Source organism: Oreochromis niloticus, linkage group LG3 (genome assembly GCF_001858045.2).
Source record: "Oreochromis niloticus isolate F11D_XX linkage group LG3, O_niloticus_UMD_NMBU, whole genome shotgun sequence".
Taxonomy (NCBI): Eukaryota; Metazoa; Chordata; class Actinopteri; order Cichliformes; family Cichlidae; genus Oreochromis; species Oreochromis niloticus.
Window position 1 is genome coordinate 43,006,896 of NC_031967.2, and position 19,074 is coordinate 43,025,969.

The 19,074-nt window shown below is 43.0% G+C and overlaps 1 protein-coding gene and 1 long non-coding RNA gene across 2 annotated transcripts; one reads left to right on the top strand and one right to left on the bottom strand.

Annotated features, from left to right (window-relative positions):
* Positions 1-1,092: 1,092 nt before the first annotated feature.
* Positions 1,093-2,292, bottom strand: LOC109203676 (uncharacterized). The gene is made up of 3 exons (XR_002063429.2): positions 2,239-2,292; positions 1,455-1,562; positions 1,093-1,143 (listed from the first exon to the last, which is right to left on the bottom strand). It is a non-coding gene; the product is annotated as an uncharacterized LOC109203676 (long non-coding RNA).
* A 7,987-nt stretch (positions 2,293-10,279) lies between these two features.
* LOC100695256 (tripartite motif-containing protein 16-like) lies at positions 10,280-12,569 on the top strand. The gene has a single exon (XM_005463216.4). It carries the CDS (start codon positions 10,382-10,384, stop codon positions 12,047-12,049), a length of 1,668 nt encoding a protein of 555 aa, XP_005463273.2. The 5' UTR covers positions 10,280-10,381; the 3' UTR covers positions 12,050-12,569.
* The last annotated feature ends 6,505 nt before the right edge of the window (positions 12,570-19,074 follow it).

Genomic DNA, 19,074 nt, shown 5'->3' on the forward strand with positions numbered 1-19,074 from the left:
TAACCGGACATGAAAGTCTTGTTATTAAGAAAGACAAAGTAATATAGCAAAAAACAGACATAGGAAATGTGAAACGCACCCAGCACATCAATTGATCCCTTTATTGTTCACTTTAGGCTCATAAAACTACAATAAATGTTAAAACTTACCAAATATGCATCTGCACAGCGCTGTCTCTTTAAATGCCCTTTTTTGCTTTGTCTGGTCCTTGGTTTTTTTTTCCCTGCCCAGTTGAGTACAGAGGCCAGCTCCTTTGTAATGGCATAAACCATTACACGGCGGACTCGCACCTCCAGTGTGGTCCAGCAGCACCAATCAACGCAAAGCGTCTCACCTATAGACACATTTTATGAGATGGAATTAGCGTGTCTCATGTCTTAAATGTGTATGCAAGTGCTTGTGTGTTTACTTCATGTAATTGATGATAGAAACATGTCATTTAGTTTTCCCTAAAGCCTGATTTTCAAGTCATACAAAGAATAAACCAAAGTATTGGCAGTACAATGTATTTCTATTCCCTTTTGTTGGATATTCATTTGTTAGTTCTTGTAACTGCTAAAAGTGTTTACTAGTTTTTGCCTGTCACATATATTTGTTATACCATGTAAACTGTGAAATTCCAAGATTTTCAAACTTGCCTTGTAATAGTGGCCTCACAGAGTCTCTGGAATCTGCAGGAAAAAAAAAAAAAATCACAACAAGATGACATTCAGGAGTATAAATTGGGGTTTTTTTTTTAGATAAGAGTACAATGACATTGTGATGCAGCTTTAAAGCTTTTTTAAAAGCATACCATCTATAGGGAAGACATCAGACTGCATGCTGGCGAGATCGCAAAGCTGTGTCGGTTTGTGCCGGAGTGGCGAAAGGTGCCAGAAGCTGGGTGTGGCATTATGATGGTTGCTATCAGTGGGCTGGGGGGCAGACTGGAGTGATGAGGGCTGTTTAGAAAAAGATAATTTTTTAAGTATTTAAGAATACAGACAACTTGTCAAAAAAGTTTCCTTGTGTCAGACACAGATATGTACACAGACACTAGACAGTATTATATTACCTGGTATTTTCACTCGAGGGGCCTGGGGAAACCGTTTTTTTGTAGGCTGCTCATCCTCTGAGTCCGTATATGTGTACAGGGGATTTGGTCTAAAGAAAAGAAATTAAAAACGGTCTTAAGTAATTGTAAATATGCTTTTGGCATATTGTTTCCTAAAGTTAGTTTGATTTCTAACAACACACACAGGAAACAGAGACGTGCAAGAAGGTACAGTATACAATGAATTTTTGAAGTGCACAAGTGTACACGGCTTTGCATTTTTAAAAAGTTTACAAACTTCCACTTTTTGGACTATATTATGTGGTGATATTGCAGTATGCAAGCACCACAGATATGTATAAAAGACAAGATCATAAATTCTTAACAATCAAAGATATGTTTGTGAATAAAAAGGTTTTACTTGTGCTTTCTTTTAAGACTGGTCTGGGTTTCTTCTTCGGACTGAAGGTCAGATCACAGTGTTCACGTAGAGATCTCTGAAGACTGCGTTCTGCTTAGTGAAATGTGCCTGGAAATACAAACACAATGTACGGCCAGACATAAATTACGTGTGGACAAAAGGTGCAAACGCATAGAAAAATCAGCGTTTTCAAAAATACGCTGGTACGTGTGGACGTAGCCTTATTCATTATTCAAGGCACAAACGGAAAGTCATGTACGCGTGCAACATAAAGTTAGGTCAGCGTGCAACGTACAGTCACGTGGGCATTCAAACTGAGTCTAAAGTTTTCGTGTGCGAATTGAAGCGAGTGCTCTCCAATCATCAAAAGTAACAAAGTCATTGAACACGTTTATACAGTTAACTTTACGTTTATCAATCATATATCACAGATTTAGAATTTTTTGTAGTACTAAGCAACTACAGAGTGAAAGTCTGGGTCAAGCGCCGAGGCCACGGCAAGAACAAAGGAAACCTCGAAGCGTTAAAGCTAGCTTTGTAAGGGAATATAACGAAGAAATTATGAAACGAAAATGTTTTCTTTGTTGATATACTTTGTTCGCAGTGCAATTTATTTGTTGCCGGATTGTAAGAAGTAGACACAATTTCGGGCTCCCACATTTTGTGGGAGCAACGTAAATAACAGTAAAAAACTTGTTAATGTACAACATTAACGACTTTTTTACTGTTATTCAAATGCAAACATGGAAATAACGAGTAGGAAAAAAAAATCATTCATTCTTACCTTATACTAATCGTGGTGCAGGCCAGTGCAGTGCATGACCTGATGCCTTCTCCGGTCAATTCCGCTGAGAGTAAATCAAATGTCCCGCTCTACTGTAGAAGACAATGAATACCTGGGGGGATGTACCAATGTGAGAGGGGTGCTGCGGAATAGTCCAAGTGATCGCTGCTTTAATTTCCCGGTCAACTATACATAAATTGCACGTAGACATGATTTTTTAAAGCTGGTGAACTAGACCAAGTCATTGATAACAAATGAACAATAAATCTACTTTCTCTGGTACTTTATACCCGATCAGTTGCAGTGCAATTTAATGCTCAACTACAAATCGATGGTTTTTGATGGTGACCGGAGCCGAATGATCGTCAACTATAAATAGACGTTTTCTCGACGTTGTTGTTGTCACCTGGTCGACTATAAATAGATCAAATATCAATGACAAAAAAACAACGGTGAATCAACATCGTTACAACGTCTCTATAGTAAGACCGTCGGTTTACCACAGTATTTCAATGTTGTTACAACATTGGCATTTCAACCCCGACCATATACGACGGATCGGATGAAAAATCAACATAGATTCAATGTCGTCTTGCTATCTGGGTCAGGAGAGAATGGAGCCAGCTAAGAAGAGGAGGATGTCCTCCCCTGTGTGGGAACATTTATCTTATTCCTCCCAACAAGGTATGTAAATTTCTACAGAAGATGTATTTTCATAATACTGATGGTGCAATACAATTCATGTTAAGCTGTCTTTACTTTTGTACAAGGTGAAGTGTTTGCTATGTGCCAGGGAGCTGGGATATAACAACAACACCTCATCCATGCTTAGGCACTACAGAGCTTTGCATGAGAATAAGGGGAACACCGATTGTGGAGCAAGACCAGGTGAGCCATCAAATGCCATGATAATATAGCATGCTGTAATGTTACTAAATGATATAACAATATTGTACAACTGTAATAAATTACGTGTGTGATATTTATATTTGTGCTTTGTTTTTATTGTCTTTCCTCAGGAGAACAATCTCAAATGAAGACCTGGTTAGCATGGTGATTGAGGACTCCCAGCCATTTAGCATTGTGGAGGACAAAGGATTTAAAAGATCTGTTAAATCATTAAATCCTAGCTATGTTCTCCCCACTAAAAAGGTCATAAAAGCAGTGAAACTTTAGTTTTTACAGAATAAAATGTGAACAGGCAGGACTGAGGCTCAAAGCCTCAGTGTGTAGCTGTCCATACCTCAGCGTTACAAAAGCACAACCGCTGTCCATACCCCAACCACACCTCACCTCACAGTAAATGATCATTTCTATTTTAAGCATTTCCAAATAATCATTTTCCATACTGCCAGTATAAATATACACAGTATACTGCCATCACTACAATATACATGTTTTACACACTCCTGTTGTTGTTGATATTTACAGGCTGTGTGCAAAATGCCACACTCTTCAAATTCATGCCAACTAATTCTACTTCCGGCGCCGCTCCGAGCTGGCAGCCAGTATCAGCAGCTCCAACCTGACCGAGTCCTTTTTTGTCTTTAATATATGTTTCTCTGTTGTTTTTGTGTTTATTGTTTTTATTTTTCTATTGTGGACTGCTGTCCCCCACAATGGAGCTCAGAATTCTATGGACAATGGTGTTCTTTATTACATTTTTTACGGCGTCTTTGTCCGGAGAGCGCGTGGAGGTCCGACCTCCCATTGTTTACAGCAGGGATCAGCTGTTAGCCCTCGGAGCCTCCGCTGCCATGCCTACCGCCGAGCAAGCTAACATCCCCCGCGAGGTGAGGAGGAAGAGACGCGGTACTCGGGCCGGGATTGGGCGTCGCAGTAAAGTTAGGAGGTACCGGCCAGCGATTCCATCTATTATTATGGGGAATGTGAGATCTCTCCCCAATAAAGCAGACGAGCTGGCGGCTCTTACCCGACATCAGAGGAGCTACAGGGAGTGCAGCCTGATGTGCTTCACAGAGTCGTGGCTAACTGCGCTAACTCCGGACTCACACGTAAACATGGATGGTTTTCATCTGATCCAGGCCGACAGAACAACGGAGAGTGGTAAGAAGAGAGGAGGGGGTCTGGCTGTGTTTGTGAACGATAGATGGTGTAACTCTGGACATTTATCTATCAAAGAGACGCTATGCTGTAAGGACATTGAGCTGCTAGCGGTTAGCATGAAACCGTACTATCTACCGCGAGAGTTTACACACGTGATTATGATAGCTGTGTATGTCCCGCCCTCTGCTAACGCTGCAGCAGCCTGTGAGGTCCTGCACACTGTAACCAGCAGACTCCAAACACAGCACCCTCAGGCCCTTTTCCTGATCTCTGGGGACTTTAATCACATCTCCCTGTCCTCCACTCTCCCCACCTTCACCCAGTATGTTACCTGCCACACCAGAGACAATAAAACATTGGAGTTATTGTATGCCAACACCAAGGAGGCATACAGCTCATCACCTCTCCCTCCCCTGGGGGGCTCAGATCACAACCTGGTTCATCTCCAGCCTGTGTATAAACCTTTAGTACACAGAGAACCAGTAGTGAAACGCACAGTAAGGAAATGGTCGGCAGAGACTGAAGAGGCCCTGAGGGACTGTTTCCATTCTACTGTGTGGGACAACCTCTGCAGCCCCCTGGAGGATGACCTCAACAGCATCACAGACTGCATTACGGATTACATGAACTTCTGTGTGGACAACACCGTACCCATCAAAAAGGTACGTTGTTTTTCTAACAACAAGCCATGGATTAATCCTGAAATTAAGGCTCTCCTCAAGGAGAAGAAGAGAGTCTTTAGATCTGGAGACAAACAGGAGCTGAGAGTTGTTCAGAAGAAGCTGAAATGGAAGATAAGGCAAGGAAAGGAAAACTACAGGCGGAAGATGGAAGAGCAGCTGCAACAGGACAACATCAGAGGGGTTTGGAACAGCCTGAAGACAATCTCAGGACAAAAACCAACCCCCCAGGCTGCAGGAGACTTGGGGTGGGTGAATGACCTAAATAAATATTTTAATAGGTTTGATCAACCACCCACCCCTCCCACAGCATCGTCCCCCCTGCTGCAATCTCCTTCATCTCCAGGGTCTGCCTGTCCTTCATCTCAGGACTTCACACCTCTCAGCTTCACACCTCCCAGCTCCCAGTCATTACACCCAACCCCAGCTTCTGTGGAGTCCAACATACACACCCCTCCCCCAAAACCCACTCTTTCTATCTCAGCACTTCAAGTGAGGAACGAGCTTCGCAAGATCAAGGTGCGGAAGGCTGCAGGTCCAGATGGCGTCAGCTCCAGACTCCTGAGATGCTGCGCAGATGAACTGTGTGACATCTTAGGATATCTGTTCAACCTGAGCCTGTCACTGGGGAAAGTACCACAGCTGTGGAAGACCTCCTGTGTGGTACCGGTACCAAAGACCTCCCATCCCAAGGACCTCAGCAGCTACAGGCCGGTAGCCCTGACATCGCATCTGATGAAGACCCTGGAGAGGTTGGTTCTAAACCATCTGCGCTCCCTGGTGAGGTCTTCATTGGATCCGCTGCAGTTTGCTTACTAGCCTGGCATCGGGGTGGAGGACGCCATCATCTACCTCCTGCACCGAGCTCTGACTCACCTGGAGAAGCCTGGAAGCACTGTGAGGATCATGTTCTTTGATTTCTCCAGTGCTTTCAACACCATCCAGCCACGACTTCTGAGAGACAAGCTGGAGCTATCAGGAGTGGACCACCACATGTCCCAGTGGATACTAGACTACCTCACAGAACGTCCACAGTATGTGAGGTCACAGGGCTGTGTCTCTGACACGCTGGTCTGCAGTACGGGGGCCCCACAGGGAACTGTGCTGGCACCGTTCCTCTTCACCCTCTACACTGCAGACTTCTCCATCAACTCCCCACGCTGCCACCTACAGAAGTTCTCTGACGACTCTGCTATAGTCGGCCTCATCACAGGTGAGGACGACTCAGAGTACAGACAGTGGACTCTGGACTTTGTGGACTGGTGTCAGCAGAACCACCTGCTGATCAACGCCGGGAAAACCAAGGAGTTGGTGGTGGACTTCCGGAGACGCAGACCCACCACACTGAAACCGGTGAACATCCAGGGAGTGGACATTGAGATAGTGGACTCTTATAGGTACCTGGGTGTTCACCTGAATAATAAACTGGACTGGAGCCACAACACTGATGCTCTTTACAGGAAGGGTCAGAGCAGACTCTACCTGCTGAGGCGGCTGAGGTCATTTGGAGTCCAGGGAGCGCTTTTAAAGACCTTCTATGACTCTGTGGTGGCATCTGTCATTTTTTACAGTGTGGTATGTTGGAGCAGCGGTTTATCGGCAGCTGAGAGGAAGAGGTTGGACAAACTCATCAGGAAGGCCAGCTCTGTTCTGGGATGCACCCTGGACCCAGTGCAGGTGGTGGGAGACAGAAGGACTCTGGCCAAAATAACATCTCTGATGGACAGAGTCTCCCACCCCATGCATGTAAACGTTGCTGAACTGCAGAGCTGCTTCAGTGACAGACTGCTGCATCCTAGATGCATGAAGGAGCGTTTCCGCAGGTCCTTCCTCCCTGCAGCTGTCAGACTGTACAATCAGAACTGCTCCCAACAAACACAGATGTTTACATCAGCGCTGTAACAACTTTTACTGTTATAACTGCACATTACTTTTCTCAGCTTATATATACACTAACTTATTGAAAGTTACATGTTTACTTTTTAATGCACGGGTACAATAAACAATCTGCACTTTTCTAATTATTCTAAATATTCTTAACTATTTAAACATCTTTCAGTATCCTGCTATGTTTGCACACTATGTGTACGCTAATTTAAACAACTGTACTGTACTCTGCTCTGGTAACTATTGTCCATGATGTAAAGATGTAAATATGTAAAAATTGTGCTTCGGTTCTGTGTGTCCTGTTCTGTTTGTATATGCGTGTTTTTTTGCTGCTGATACAACCAAATTTCCCCTTGTGGGACAATTAAAGGATTATTCTATTCTATTCTATTCTAATATTTTTACGTCCAGTAGATGTCCTACTAGAGCAAATGAAGCTTCAAGACGCTTTGCGCTGGGGTGAACCAATTGGATGAAAAGCTTCAGTGCTTCATGAAGCTTCATCTGCCCATCACTAACTACAGCATGAGAACCATGAAATACTGTCACGGCTGCGGGGGCAGACGTGTGGTGAGTGTGAGACAGGATCCAGACGCAGGCACTGGCTTGGACGTGAGCGAGCTTTTATTAACACACTGGTGGCACAAACAGAAACACGGCGAACAGAAACAAAACCTAAAAGTGACCTAGACTGGAAGAGACTAACAAAAACGAACCTGAATGCACGACTCTGGGAGAAACACGCAGGGAAGAAACACAGACGGACTAGCAACTAACATGAGTGAACACACGCTATAAATACACAGAAGGGAACGAGGAAACTACACACAGGAGGGAGGCACAGCTGATTGTGATCGACAAGACGAGACAGGGGAAACGCAAACTGAACACACTGGCATAAGACAGACTTTCACAATAAAACAGGAAACTCAAAACACACGCAAAGACACAGACTCAGAGACGCGGGCTTTACACAGAAACCTTACTACACTAGAGGGGATATACAGGTAGGGATGACACAGAACAGAGCGAGCACAGAATTAACATTGGGAGGTCAAATAACAAAACCTAAAAATCAGAACTAAGGAAGTACCACGAAACTAGGGAGCTAGAAACACTAGGACAGAAACCCAAAACACAAACAGTCACAAACCATTATGAAATCAAAAGTAAAAGTACAAAAACCAGAAACACTGGGTCACCGACCCAGGACCATAACAAATACTCTTCAGCCTATTACACAAATTTCACTCAATGTTTTGTTTCATAAATATTATATGTCTAAATTATGTCACACTGACTTTTTCTTGAACCACAAGCATGAAAGCAAGAAAAATTGCATCTTCTGCTCTTCCTTTGTCTTCCTGAGCAGCCATTTCAACTCTACTACATTAGGAAGATACACAAAAATGATAAAACAATAGATGTAGGGCGGGACAGATGGGGCCAGAGGACTGGCTTTTCACATACACTATGTATCTTGGTGATGCAACCTTGGCCCACTTGAGGTGAGGCTCGCGTCATGGAGCTGATCTTGATGGAGCAGTTAATTGCGCGGCTTCACGCAGAGACTGCAGAGTAGGTCCACTGCCATCAGTCGGCCAGCTTGGATGCTTCCGTGAACTTGGCCGAAGTTTTCGTCTCTTTGTGGCCGAGTGAGGCAGCAGGGGCTCCACAGAGGAGACTCCAGGGCAAATCACCACTGCAGCCCACTGCCACGGAGCAGGGGCCGTCAGCTGGCACTAACCTGCTTCCCTCTGCTCTTTTTCCACAGGTCCCAGCGGCTATAGACACCCAACCTAACTTGCTGGGAGCCGCACGAGCGCTGTTGCAAGCGGGCAACCAGGACATGTCCGCTGGGAGTGTCCACAGATGGAGGTGGGACATGTAATCCTCATCGCCAGCCCTTCAACACCCTCCCTGGATCTGAGAGGGAATACAGCTTACTGGCAAGGTGCCAAGAAGGTGCATGCAGCCCCTTGTTCACCAAACCATTGTTGGAGGCAGTGTGGTTGGTCATTAGGTGTGTGCATGGGGACATACAAGAATATCCCATAGTACCACTGCGAAATAAATAAAAGGGCAAAACGCCTAGAGTAAAGGCTGCAGTTAGCCCACCGTGACACATCTGTTAATTCTGGGGAGAGATTGACCGGAGTTTAATAACCTGTCGGGGCAGTGTGTGGGGATGAGTTCACAACCTTTAGCAGCGTGTAGCATCTGCGCTGCACTCAGCAGCGCTGACCCTGGGGAGAAGGAGATGGTAGAGCCTTCTCCTGAGGACCCGGCAAGGCCTTGTCGTCAGGCCCCACTCATATTGTACACCGTGAGGCAGCACAGATGGACCTGCCTTTTGTATTGATTAAAGATAGGCTGCATTGAGTGAGTTGTGACACTCATACACAGGAGGAACGTAACCATTTGTTTGTGCCTAAAAGATGCTGAGAATTGATTTTCCAAGCAGCTCATTATAACCCCATGGCAGGGCATAGGGGAATTTACAAAACTTGGGAGCGAATAATGGCCTGATGTTATTGGCTAGCCATGCAGATGTGCACCTATGGTGCGAGTCCTGCCCGGAATGTTAGCTGGTTAACCAGCCAGCCATTCCAAAAGCATCGTTGCACCCATTACCATTAATAAAGGTCCCGTTTGAGCTCATTGTCATGGACCACATCGGGTCATTTCACCAGAGTGAGTGGCTTCCTGGCCTAAGTTGGGTGATGGGGTATTTGGTGGGGTTTGATTTGTGGCTTAGCTGCAGGGGAGATGTGGAGCAGTGAGTTCAGGTTGTGGGGTCAGGGGAGGCTGACTCACACACCTCACATCTTCATGTAATTATGTCTCCCCTTTTAAAGATGTTGCCAGGAAAAGAGTGGAGAGTGGTGTGTGCTTCAGAAACGTGGCACGTGGCAAACTGCATCTTTAAAATTTGTAAATAAAAGGACATTTAACAAACTGCAATCTGTGGTCATCAGGTCTTTTATATTCACAGTTATGTTAGCCAGCATAACGTAACCCTGTTGTATATATGCATTAATTAATCCAGCAGCCTCTGCTGTCGTGATAGCTGCAGCTTTAGAATCTGATCATGTCACTAAAACCATGAGACATTTATGTCCACTGTTCATTAATGCTGGATTTTTTTTAAAATATTTATTTATATAAAAGAAAGGGTTAAGAAGCTTAAAAGTTGAGGTGAGCAGTAAATAAAAAAGGGTTAAACACACAGTATCGCTCTCAAACTGCTCCTCTTCCTGGAGTGAAGCACAGCCTGATAACCCTCCCTCTTCTTCCTGCTCTTAAACACAGCACCTCCTCTCTGTCCACGTGTTTCCTCGTTCCCTCCACTTCTGCACTTTGAGGATGGGTGTAACCAACATGTGGTGACGTGTAAGAGCTGACAGGCTCCATTCACGGCAGAAACACGTGTTGCTGAGATCAGACCTCAGACTAGTTTCCGTTATAAGAAAGAGAAACTCACACAGTCACTGACACTGAGAGGAGAAATGGCACAGAAAGGAGTTCAGCTGGACCGAGAAACCTTCTCTTGTTCCATCTGTTTGGATCTACTGAAGGATCCGGTGACTACAGCCTGTGGACACAGCTACTGCATGAACTGTATTAAAACCCACTTTGATGAAGAGGACAGGAAGGGAATCCACAGCTGCCCTCAGTGTAGCAAGACTTTCACACCGAGGCCTGTCCTGGAGAAAAACACCATGTTAGCAGCTTTAGTGGAGCAGCTGAAGAAAACTGGACTCCAAGCTGCTCCAACTGATCACTGCTATGCTGGACCTGAAGATGTGGCCTGTGATGTCTGCACTGGGAGGAAGCGGAAAGCCATCAAGTCCTGTTTATCTTGTCCAGCCTCTTACTGTAGGAAACACCTCGAACCTCACTATGATGCAGCTCCATTAAAGAAACACAAGCTGGTGGCCCCCTCCAAGAAGCTCCAGGAGAACATCTGCTCTCGTCATGATGAGGTGATGAAGATTTTCTGTCGTACTGATCAGCAGAGTATCTGTTATCTCTGCTTGATGGATGAACATAAAGGCCATGAAACAGTCCCAGCTGCAGCAGAAAGGACTGAGAAGCAGAAGGAGCTCGAGGTGAGACGACTAAACATCCAGCAGAGAATCCAGGAGCGAGAGAAAGATGTGAAGCTGCTTCAACAGGAGGTGGAGGCCATCAATGGCTCTGCTGATAAAGCAGTGGAGGACAGTGAGAAGATGTTCACTGAGCTGATCCGTCTCATCCAGAAAAGAAGCTCTGATGTGAAGCAGCAGGTCAGATCCCAGCAGGAAACTGAAGTGAGTCAAGTCAAAGAGCTTCAGGAGAAGCTGGAGCAGGAGATCGCTGAGCTGAAGAGGAAAGACGGCGAGCTGGAGCAGCTCTCACACACAGAGGATCACAACCAGTTTCTACACAACTACCCCTCACTGTCAGCACTCAGTGAGTCTACACACTCATCCAGCATCAATATTCGTCCTCTGAGGTACTTTGAGGATGTGACAGCAGCTGTGTCAGAGACCAGAGATAAACTACAGGACATTCTGAGAGAGGAATGGACAAACATCTCACTGACAGTCACTGAAGTGGATGTTTTACTGTCACCACCAGAGCCAAAGACCAGAGCTGAATTCTTAAAATATTCACGTAAAATCACACTGGATCCAAACACAGCATACACAAAACTGTTATTATCTAAGGGGAACAGAAAAGCAACAAAAATGAAACAAGAACAGTCTTATTCTGATCATCCAGACAGATTCGCTGATCACTGTCAGGTACTGAGTAGAGAGAGTCTGACTGGACGTTGTTACTGGGAGCTGAAGAGGAGAGGGAGAGCAGTTGGTGTAGCAGTTGCATACAAGAATATTTGCAGGGCAGACTTTTACTCTGTTTTTGGAAACAATGACAAATCTTGGGGATTATATTGCTACACAAACAGATTTATATTTTTTCACAACATTTTCCGAACTCACCTCTCAGGTCCTCGGTCCTCCACAATAGGAGTGTACCTGGATCACAGAGCAGGTATTCTGTCTTTCTACAGCGTCTCTGAAACCATGAGTCTCCTCCACAGAGTCCAGACCACATTCACTCAGCCGCTCTATGCTGGACTTTGGCTTTATGGACTTGGAGACACTGCAGAGTTGATTAAAGTCAAATAGAGAAGACAGGCTCATGTTGATCCCTGACCATTATATGTACTTGTGTAGTTTCTAAATGAGGCTTTACATTTTAGAAGCTGAGAAGTTCAGTGGCCCATTGATGTGTGAAAATAATATTGCACTGATTCAAACTGTACTTACATTTATATACCTTACATCAATGTAAATCTGAGTTTGTTCTTATGGCTGATAATCATGTGAGTTTAAATGATACTACTCTTCATATTCAGCATGTTTGAAATCTTTCATCAGTCTGGTTAGTGGTTTTATTCTGTAGTTGCTGTAGTGGGTTGTCAAATGCAACAATATATTGGAGCTGCAGTGATTCATCAGTTAGTCAATGATTAGAGAATTTATTGTTTTACCATTATTTTATTCATATTTAAAGCTGGTTCCAGTTTCTGAAATGTGAAGATTGTTGATTTCCTTGATCATATATGACCGTAAACTTAATGTCTTTGAGGTTTGAACTTTTACAATGTAACAAAAAATTGAATCATTAAAGTTTTTGATATTGAAATGTATTGTAATTTTTGCTGGTGAAAAGTTTGATCCCACTCGATCATTTATACATTGAAATATAAACACTAAATGATACAGGCCTGTAGCGGATAGACATGTTTCATTGCCCTGAGCTGTGTCTGGCAGGCAGAGCGTCTCCACGCTCCACAAATCTGATGCTTCTGATTTGGAGAAAATGAGCTGAGGGAGACACCTGGTGGACAAACACAGACATGACAAGAAGAAAGACTAAAGTGCAGAGGGGAGACAAACAGCTGGAAATACTTGTTGGAAAGGATTGTCATGCTTCAGACAAACACACAGCACACACTCTAACAGTCCTTTATTTGCACTGAAGGAGACACGTGAAGAAACCAAATCACACAATAATGAAGTGAACACATTTATAGCCAGTGTTCAAGATGATGGATAGAAATGAAAATCATGGAGCATTTATGCATTTTTAGGTCTGTGTCTTACAGCAGAAGCAGCATTTACATGAACTCACTGGCCAGTTTATTTGAGATGGCTTAAATTAGAAAAACTAAGTATGCTGGAAATTTTACTTTTCAGTGGTGGCATATAAGTAAGCACATTTACTTTATGCTGTATTTAAGTAGGTTACCAGTCAAAGTTAGCCTACTTGAATTAAGTTTTTGTGATAACCTTTAATTCCTCTCTCCGTTTCTGAAGGTGGAGGGTAGACGAGAGGATGGTGATGGCTTTTTATTTTACTCTTTTTGTAATTGAATTTCAAAACAAAACCAATCAGAAATACTATGATGCCAACATTTCAGGGCTTTTCCATCCATCCATCCATCCACCCACCCACCCACCCATCCATCCATCTTCTTCCGCTTATCTGGGGCCAGGTTGTGGGGGCAGCAGCCTAAGCAGAGAAGCCCAGACCTCACCCTCCCTGGCCACCTCCTCCAGGAAACACCTGCATGTGCAGCGGGTGGAATCCCTGAGGCAGGTGGGCTCACAGCCAACCCAAAGAAGTGTGCTGTTGAATAGAGGGAGATACAGGATTGGTGTTCCACTTGGGAGGCGGGCAGGAGTGTCTAAAGATGGATAAAACAGCAGCCATCACATCCTGCTCACGCCCCCAGACGAAAAAATGGTTTTCTCATAGTAGTTTTTAATTAGATTTACAGCTTCAGAATAACTTTGTGATGTCAGATTAGAAATTCTGTGTCCAACCCTGGTGTTTGATCAGATGTTTGATCCCTGCAGGGTTGGATTTTTTTATATGAATGTTGAATTTGTTGCATTGGAATTGAGAATTGAGACATATTACTGTGTATCATGTGTCAGCAGGCATGTGTTAAGTGGGAACAATGAACAGCTTGTCACACAGTTTGTTATCCTTGTATACAGTCTCTGCTGCTGTGTGCTGTGCTACACTCACCCAGAGATAAGAGTACATGTACTGTTATCCCACTGACACAGACACCTGTGATAAATACTGTATCAATAACAAGTTTAAAGTTCAAAACAAAAGGCAAAATGGCCAAACATGACATTAGTTTGATCTGACTGTTCAAATTTGATCGCGTGTCGAGTTGTCTCCTCAGTACCTTTATGTATCTGTGGGACAATACAAGATGAAGTCCATGTCGCTTCTTTCAGTTCCATCCAAAAGCACTGAAAGTCAGCATGCCGTTCCTGAATGTTCAAATAACACAAATGACTAGACAGAAGGAAGTCCCATTATTGTTCCTGGTATTTCAGTTTATTTTTGACAACTCAGTTTAAACGAAACACCAAAACAATGGATCATTATCCAGCTTCCTCTTATATCTTATAGAAAGTATTACGATGATAGAATAAAAAAGAAACACAAACCTGATAGTCAGGCTTCTCAACAAAATATAACCAACTCTCACCAGATTAAAAGCATCTGCATTCTTGGCAATGAATGTATCATGAAAATATGGTTTCAGTGACCTTAATGCAGGGGTGTCCAAAGTCCGGCCCCCATTTTTAATTGGCCCTCAAGTAATTTTATAAATAGAATAGAATATGGCCCGCACTTCAACTTTTGCTTGAGTGTATTGCACTTCTTAGTTTTAACACCAGGGGGAGCTACTGTTGATCAAGGCAGTTGCTCTACCAAAAAGGACAATCACAGAAGAAATTTACCCCAAGTTACCAAACATGGCAGAACCAAAGAAGCGAAAGGTAGAAAGTGAGTGCAGAAAATTTCAGACACGGTGGGAGAGTGAATATTTCTTCAAAGAATTAAAGGGGAAGTGTGTCTGTTTGATCTGCACTGAAACTGTGGCAGTTATGAAAGAGTATAATGTACGATGTCATTATGAAACCAAACATCAGGCCTATGCATCCTACACTGGTGCTGAGCGAGAGCAGAAATTAAAGCAAAGGGTAGCTATCCTGCGGGGTCAGCAACAGTATTTTTTTCGTGCTCAAATTGTCCAGGAAAAGGCTCCAATAGCAGCTATGAGGTCGCCCAACTCATCGCAACTCATTGCAAACCTTTTTCAGACGGAGACCTCATAAAACGCTGCCTCGTTAAAGTCACCGAAATAATGTGCCCGGAAAAAGTGCAGGACTCCAACAACGTCAGCATGTCCAGAAGTACAGTTGTGCCACGCATTGAAGAGTCGTCAGCCAACATTAAACTGCAACTGTCTGATAAAGCTGTGCTTTTGATTTTTACTCCATCGCATGCGATGAGAGCACCGATGCCACAGACGCCGCACAGCTGCTAATTTTTTTGCGGGGAGTGGACGAGAGCACGAGCGCGTAAAAAATATATTCCACAGTACCCGTGTGTTAATAAGCATGCATGTGCAGGTACACATGCTTCAAATATCAATAATGCGCATCGATTCTGTCACTACCCTGCTTTTGCGCACCACTTTCTTATATGCGTTTTTCTTGTTAACACACAGAGTACACACCGCTGTGCACAGCGCACGCACACGCAAAGTCAGCTGATCTCATCTGATGCAGATTTGCTCCTTGATCAAGTGACATTTGTCCGGATTTTTGGCATGAGTGGCGATCAGCACCGCGGCTGGATGGCCCGATTTACATACCCAGCGCATCTGATACTCACCAGAATAATTTACTAAAATTATATGCACTCCTGTTATTAAGTCCAGTTCAGTCTGTTAATGTTGATAACCGTTTCAAACGAACGTTAATAGGTGTGTTGCTAAGTCTAAGAACTTAAATAACAAGCTTGAAATGTACCCGTCCCATTTTCCCCTTTATTGTTTTTTCTCTGTGCTGTAAATCTTCTGTCCAAGAAGAAATCTGCTGCTGTTCTGAGAATGAGCTACCAAAGCTTTTTCTGAATAAATTAATAAAGATCCATTTATGGAAAGCTGTGATGAAGGCAGTTTTGTCTTTAATTATATTCAACAATATAACACATTTGACCACTTTTAAATGATTTTTCTAACTTTAATACACTACAGTTAAGGTTATATACCTAATTTCTAGTAAGTGGCCCAGCCCCTCCTATATTTTTATGTATGTGGCCCTCAGTGAAAAAAGTTTGGACACCCCTGCCTTAATGGAATAAGAAAGAAAAATATTTTTAAAAATCTATAAATTTATAATACACACACACCAGTTTTATACAATCTATAAAAAACTATATTATTGCTTTGCCAGCCAATTCTGTCATGTTGGCAGGGTCACATTTGCATAGCTGGGAGGGTCCACATTAAAAACAGCAAAGGCCGTGATATGTGTTAACCATCAGGGGCTGTTTGTGCTGGTGACCCGAGTCTAAGTTGATGCTTACTTTGAAATAACTTAAGACTAAATCCTCTTTATTAATGTGGGAAGTGGTAGCTACATTAGCCTACTTAACTAAAGCTTGGCTTCATTTTTATTTTGTTATTTTTGTTACATTCTTCTGTATTTTTTGGAGGAAGTTTAATCTTGCTAGAAGACATCAGTCCAACTCTGTGTTGTGATGGGTCAATTTCTATCATGATACTTTTAAGATGTCATCCTTCTTCCATGGCCATCAAGCAGTGTTGTTGTCAAGCAGTGTTGGCACAAAGCAACATTTCTATGAACAAGGACATATATTAAATGGAATTGAATCCAAAAATATTAAAATATTGATTATTAATTGAATTACTGAATTATTGAATATTAAAACATTGGTGCATAAACATGCATACCAGAAGATTGTGGGTTACCTCAATCGCCGGCGCATCAACATCACATGACCAATTTAAGACGACACAGCTACAAGATGCAGCGACTCAGTGGCTGTGTCCCAATCCAGCGACCGCATGCTTCGAGTACGCATTTTGAGACCTATTACGTCACAGCGACGTGACGATGGCTGTCCCAATTTGAAGTGTACTCCAAATACGCCGTCGATTTCCCCAAATATCAAGCATGGTCCGGTGCACGCTTTGTGGTCCCATATATCCCACAATTCATAGCGCGGCGGTGGGTGTGGATAATTTTGCCGCAAAATACGGCAGGCGGCAGAAGCGGAGCGGCTGAAGAGTGAACTGTCAAAAGTAAGTACTGAATATTATGTCACTTATTTATGTGCGAATGTTTAATAATGAAGAACACTAAAACATTACTGTTGGCCACATGTCGGCAAAGTTATGTGACATTAGTGATGTTTGTACTTTCAGCGTTAACTTGGTTTTAAAGCCTTTACTTTAAAATATACACCGTTCAATAGTCGACCTTAATCTTACAGAGAATGTGATGATTTTATGGATAATTAAAGTCAGTCATATATCCACAAACACAACAAGCTGAAAGTCAGTGATGCTGCTCGGTTTGCAGTCCTGAATATGACGGCACAAGCAGGATTCACTGCACTGTTAATGTTAGCTATGTTATATTGCTGCCTCTGTTCGGTGGTGTCGAGCCAAACGGACTTTAACGTGTGTTTGAACGAGCTGACGGTTCACTCGTTAAGCTGAAAGAAAGATGCTTTAATCACAGGAGTCACACATGTGTCCACTGTACCATCTGGGAACTCTTCTTGTTCAGCACTCGTAATAACACAAACACTAAATCCTCCTTCTCTTGTGCTGTTTTGTAGCAGTGTGTACACCTGAGACTGTCACCTGTCTGTCTGTCCTGCACTCTCTCTCTTTTTCTTTCTCTCTGATTGTGTAATAAAAGTATGAACATGTATTTATGAGTTACACTTGTGTTTGAATCCTGCAGCTTATCACACATTTGATTTCCATGTGTGACAACTGCAAGTGTTCAGAGTGAGGACAGACTGAGGGACCCACTGCTGCACATCATCTGTGAGGCTTTGCACCCCTGATGATCCACCAGGACAAACTCAGCAGTGTGTGAGGAAGAGGAGGAGGAAGAGCCAGCAGCAGCTGACAGATGTTGAGAATAGACAGACTGTTCCCTGTTTGTGAAGGACTGCTAGGAAAGTTTAAAATAACTAATTGTCTGTCCTGAATCAGTCTTATTAGGTAATGTTCAAATAATGTTATCATTCCAGTGTTTTCAGTGTGGGAGAAAGTACTCAGGGCCTTCAAGTTACACACTATGAAAGGCAGCAACAAGTTTAATATTCAGAAACCTAAAGTATGTATCAGCAGCAGAATGGAGCTAAAAATAAATGTTTGTTTCAGTTCTATGAAGCTTTGAGTATTTTGGATTAGTAGCACTGCTGTGTTTGTTGCATCATATTGCTGTAATTGTTTATATGCTTTATATATTCTGAGGTAAGTTGATCTATAGTGTTACATCATATTCTATAAGGATGTTATGTGTTTGTATACTTTCTGCCCAGTTTGACCCATTTAGCAGAAGTCAGCCTGTTTAAGGCTCTGATATCTATTCTGTGTGACTTAAAGCAGTTATGACATGGTCTGATTTTCTCACCCAATAAAGGAATATTTAATATATCAGTCTACTCTTCATTCTATCAGAAACAGTTAGCACAGCTCGTACATTTGCTTTTTCCACATATATGTAAGCGCTGAGCCAAATTTAGTAATGCCAACATATTGAAGGAACAATATTTGTCTCTTATATATAATACATCTATATATACACTGTCAAAGATACTTGTCTTTGAGTGAAGATTTAAGGTGATAGGAAATATAAATAACTGTGGATAGTTTTCACCACGGGTGTATTAAATGCTACCCCGAGAGTGAAGTTAACTCTGTCAGTAAGGCGTCCAACGGACTGCTGCATCGCATGTTTTGTGATAAAGTGGATGTGTTGAGATTACAACACAGTGTGAACGTTGTAGTGATGTGGGAATATGAATGGGGGACCTTGAAGCAGACAGACCCCGCAGTTATGGCTTTCATGCACACATACAGAAAGCCAGAACACCTGAACCCATGAGATGCCCTCTTTGGAGGGCGCACCAACGCCATGAAACTGTACCACAAGACTACTTGTGATGAAAAAATATTTTACTATGACTTTTATAGCCTCTATCCCACGGTGCAGTCTAAAAAAGATTATCCTGTAGGACACCTGCAAATCATTTACAACAACTTTGACAGGCTAGAAAATTATTT

Excerpts from the sequence above, each read along its gene's own strand:
- LOC100695256 (XM_005463216.4), top strand. The coding sequence starts at position 10,382 with ATGGCACAGAAAGGAGTTCAGCTGGACCGAGAAACCTTCTCTTGTTCC.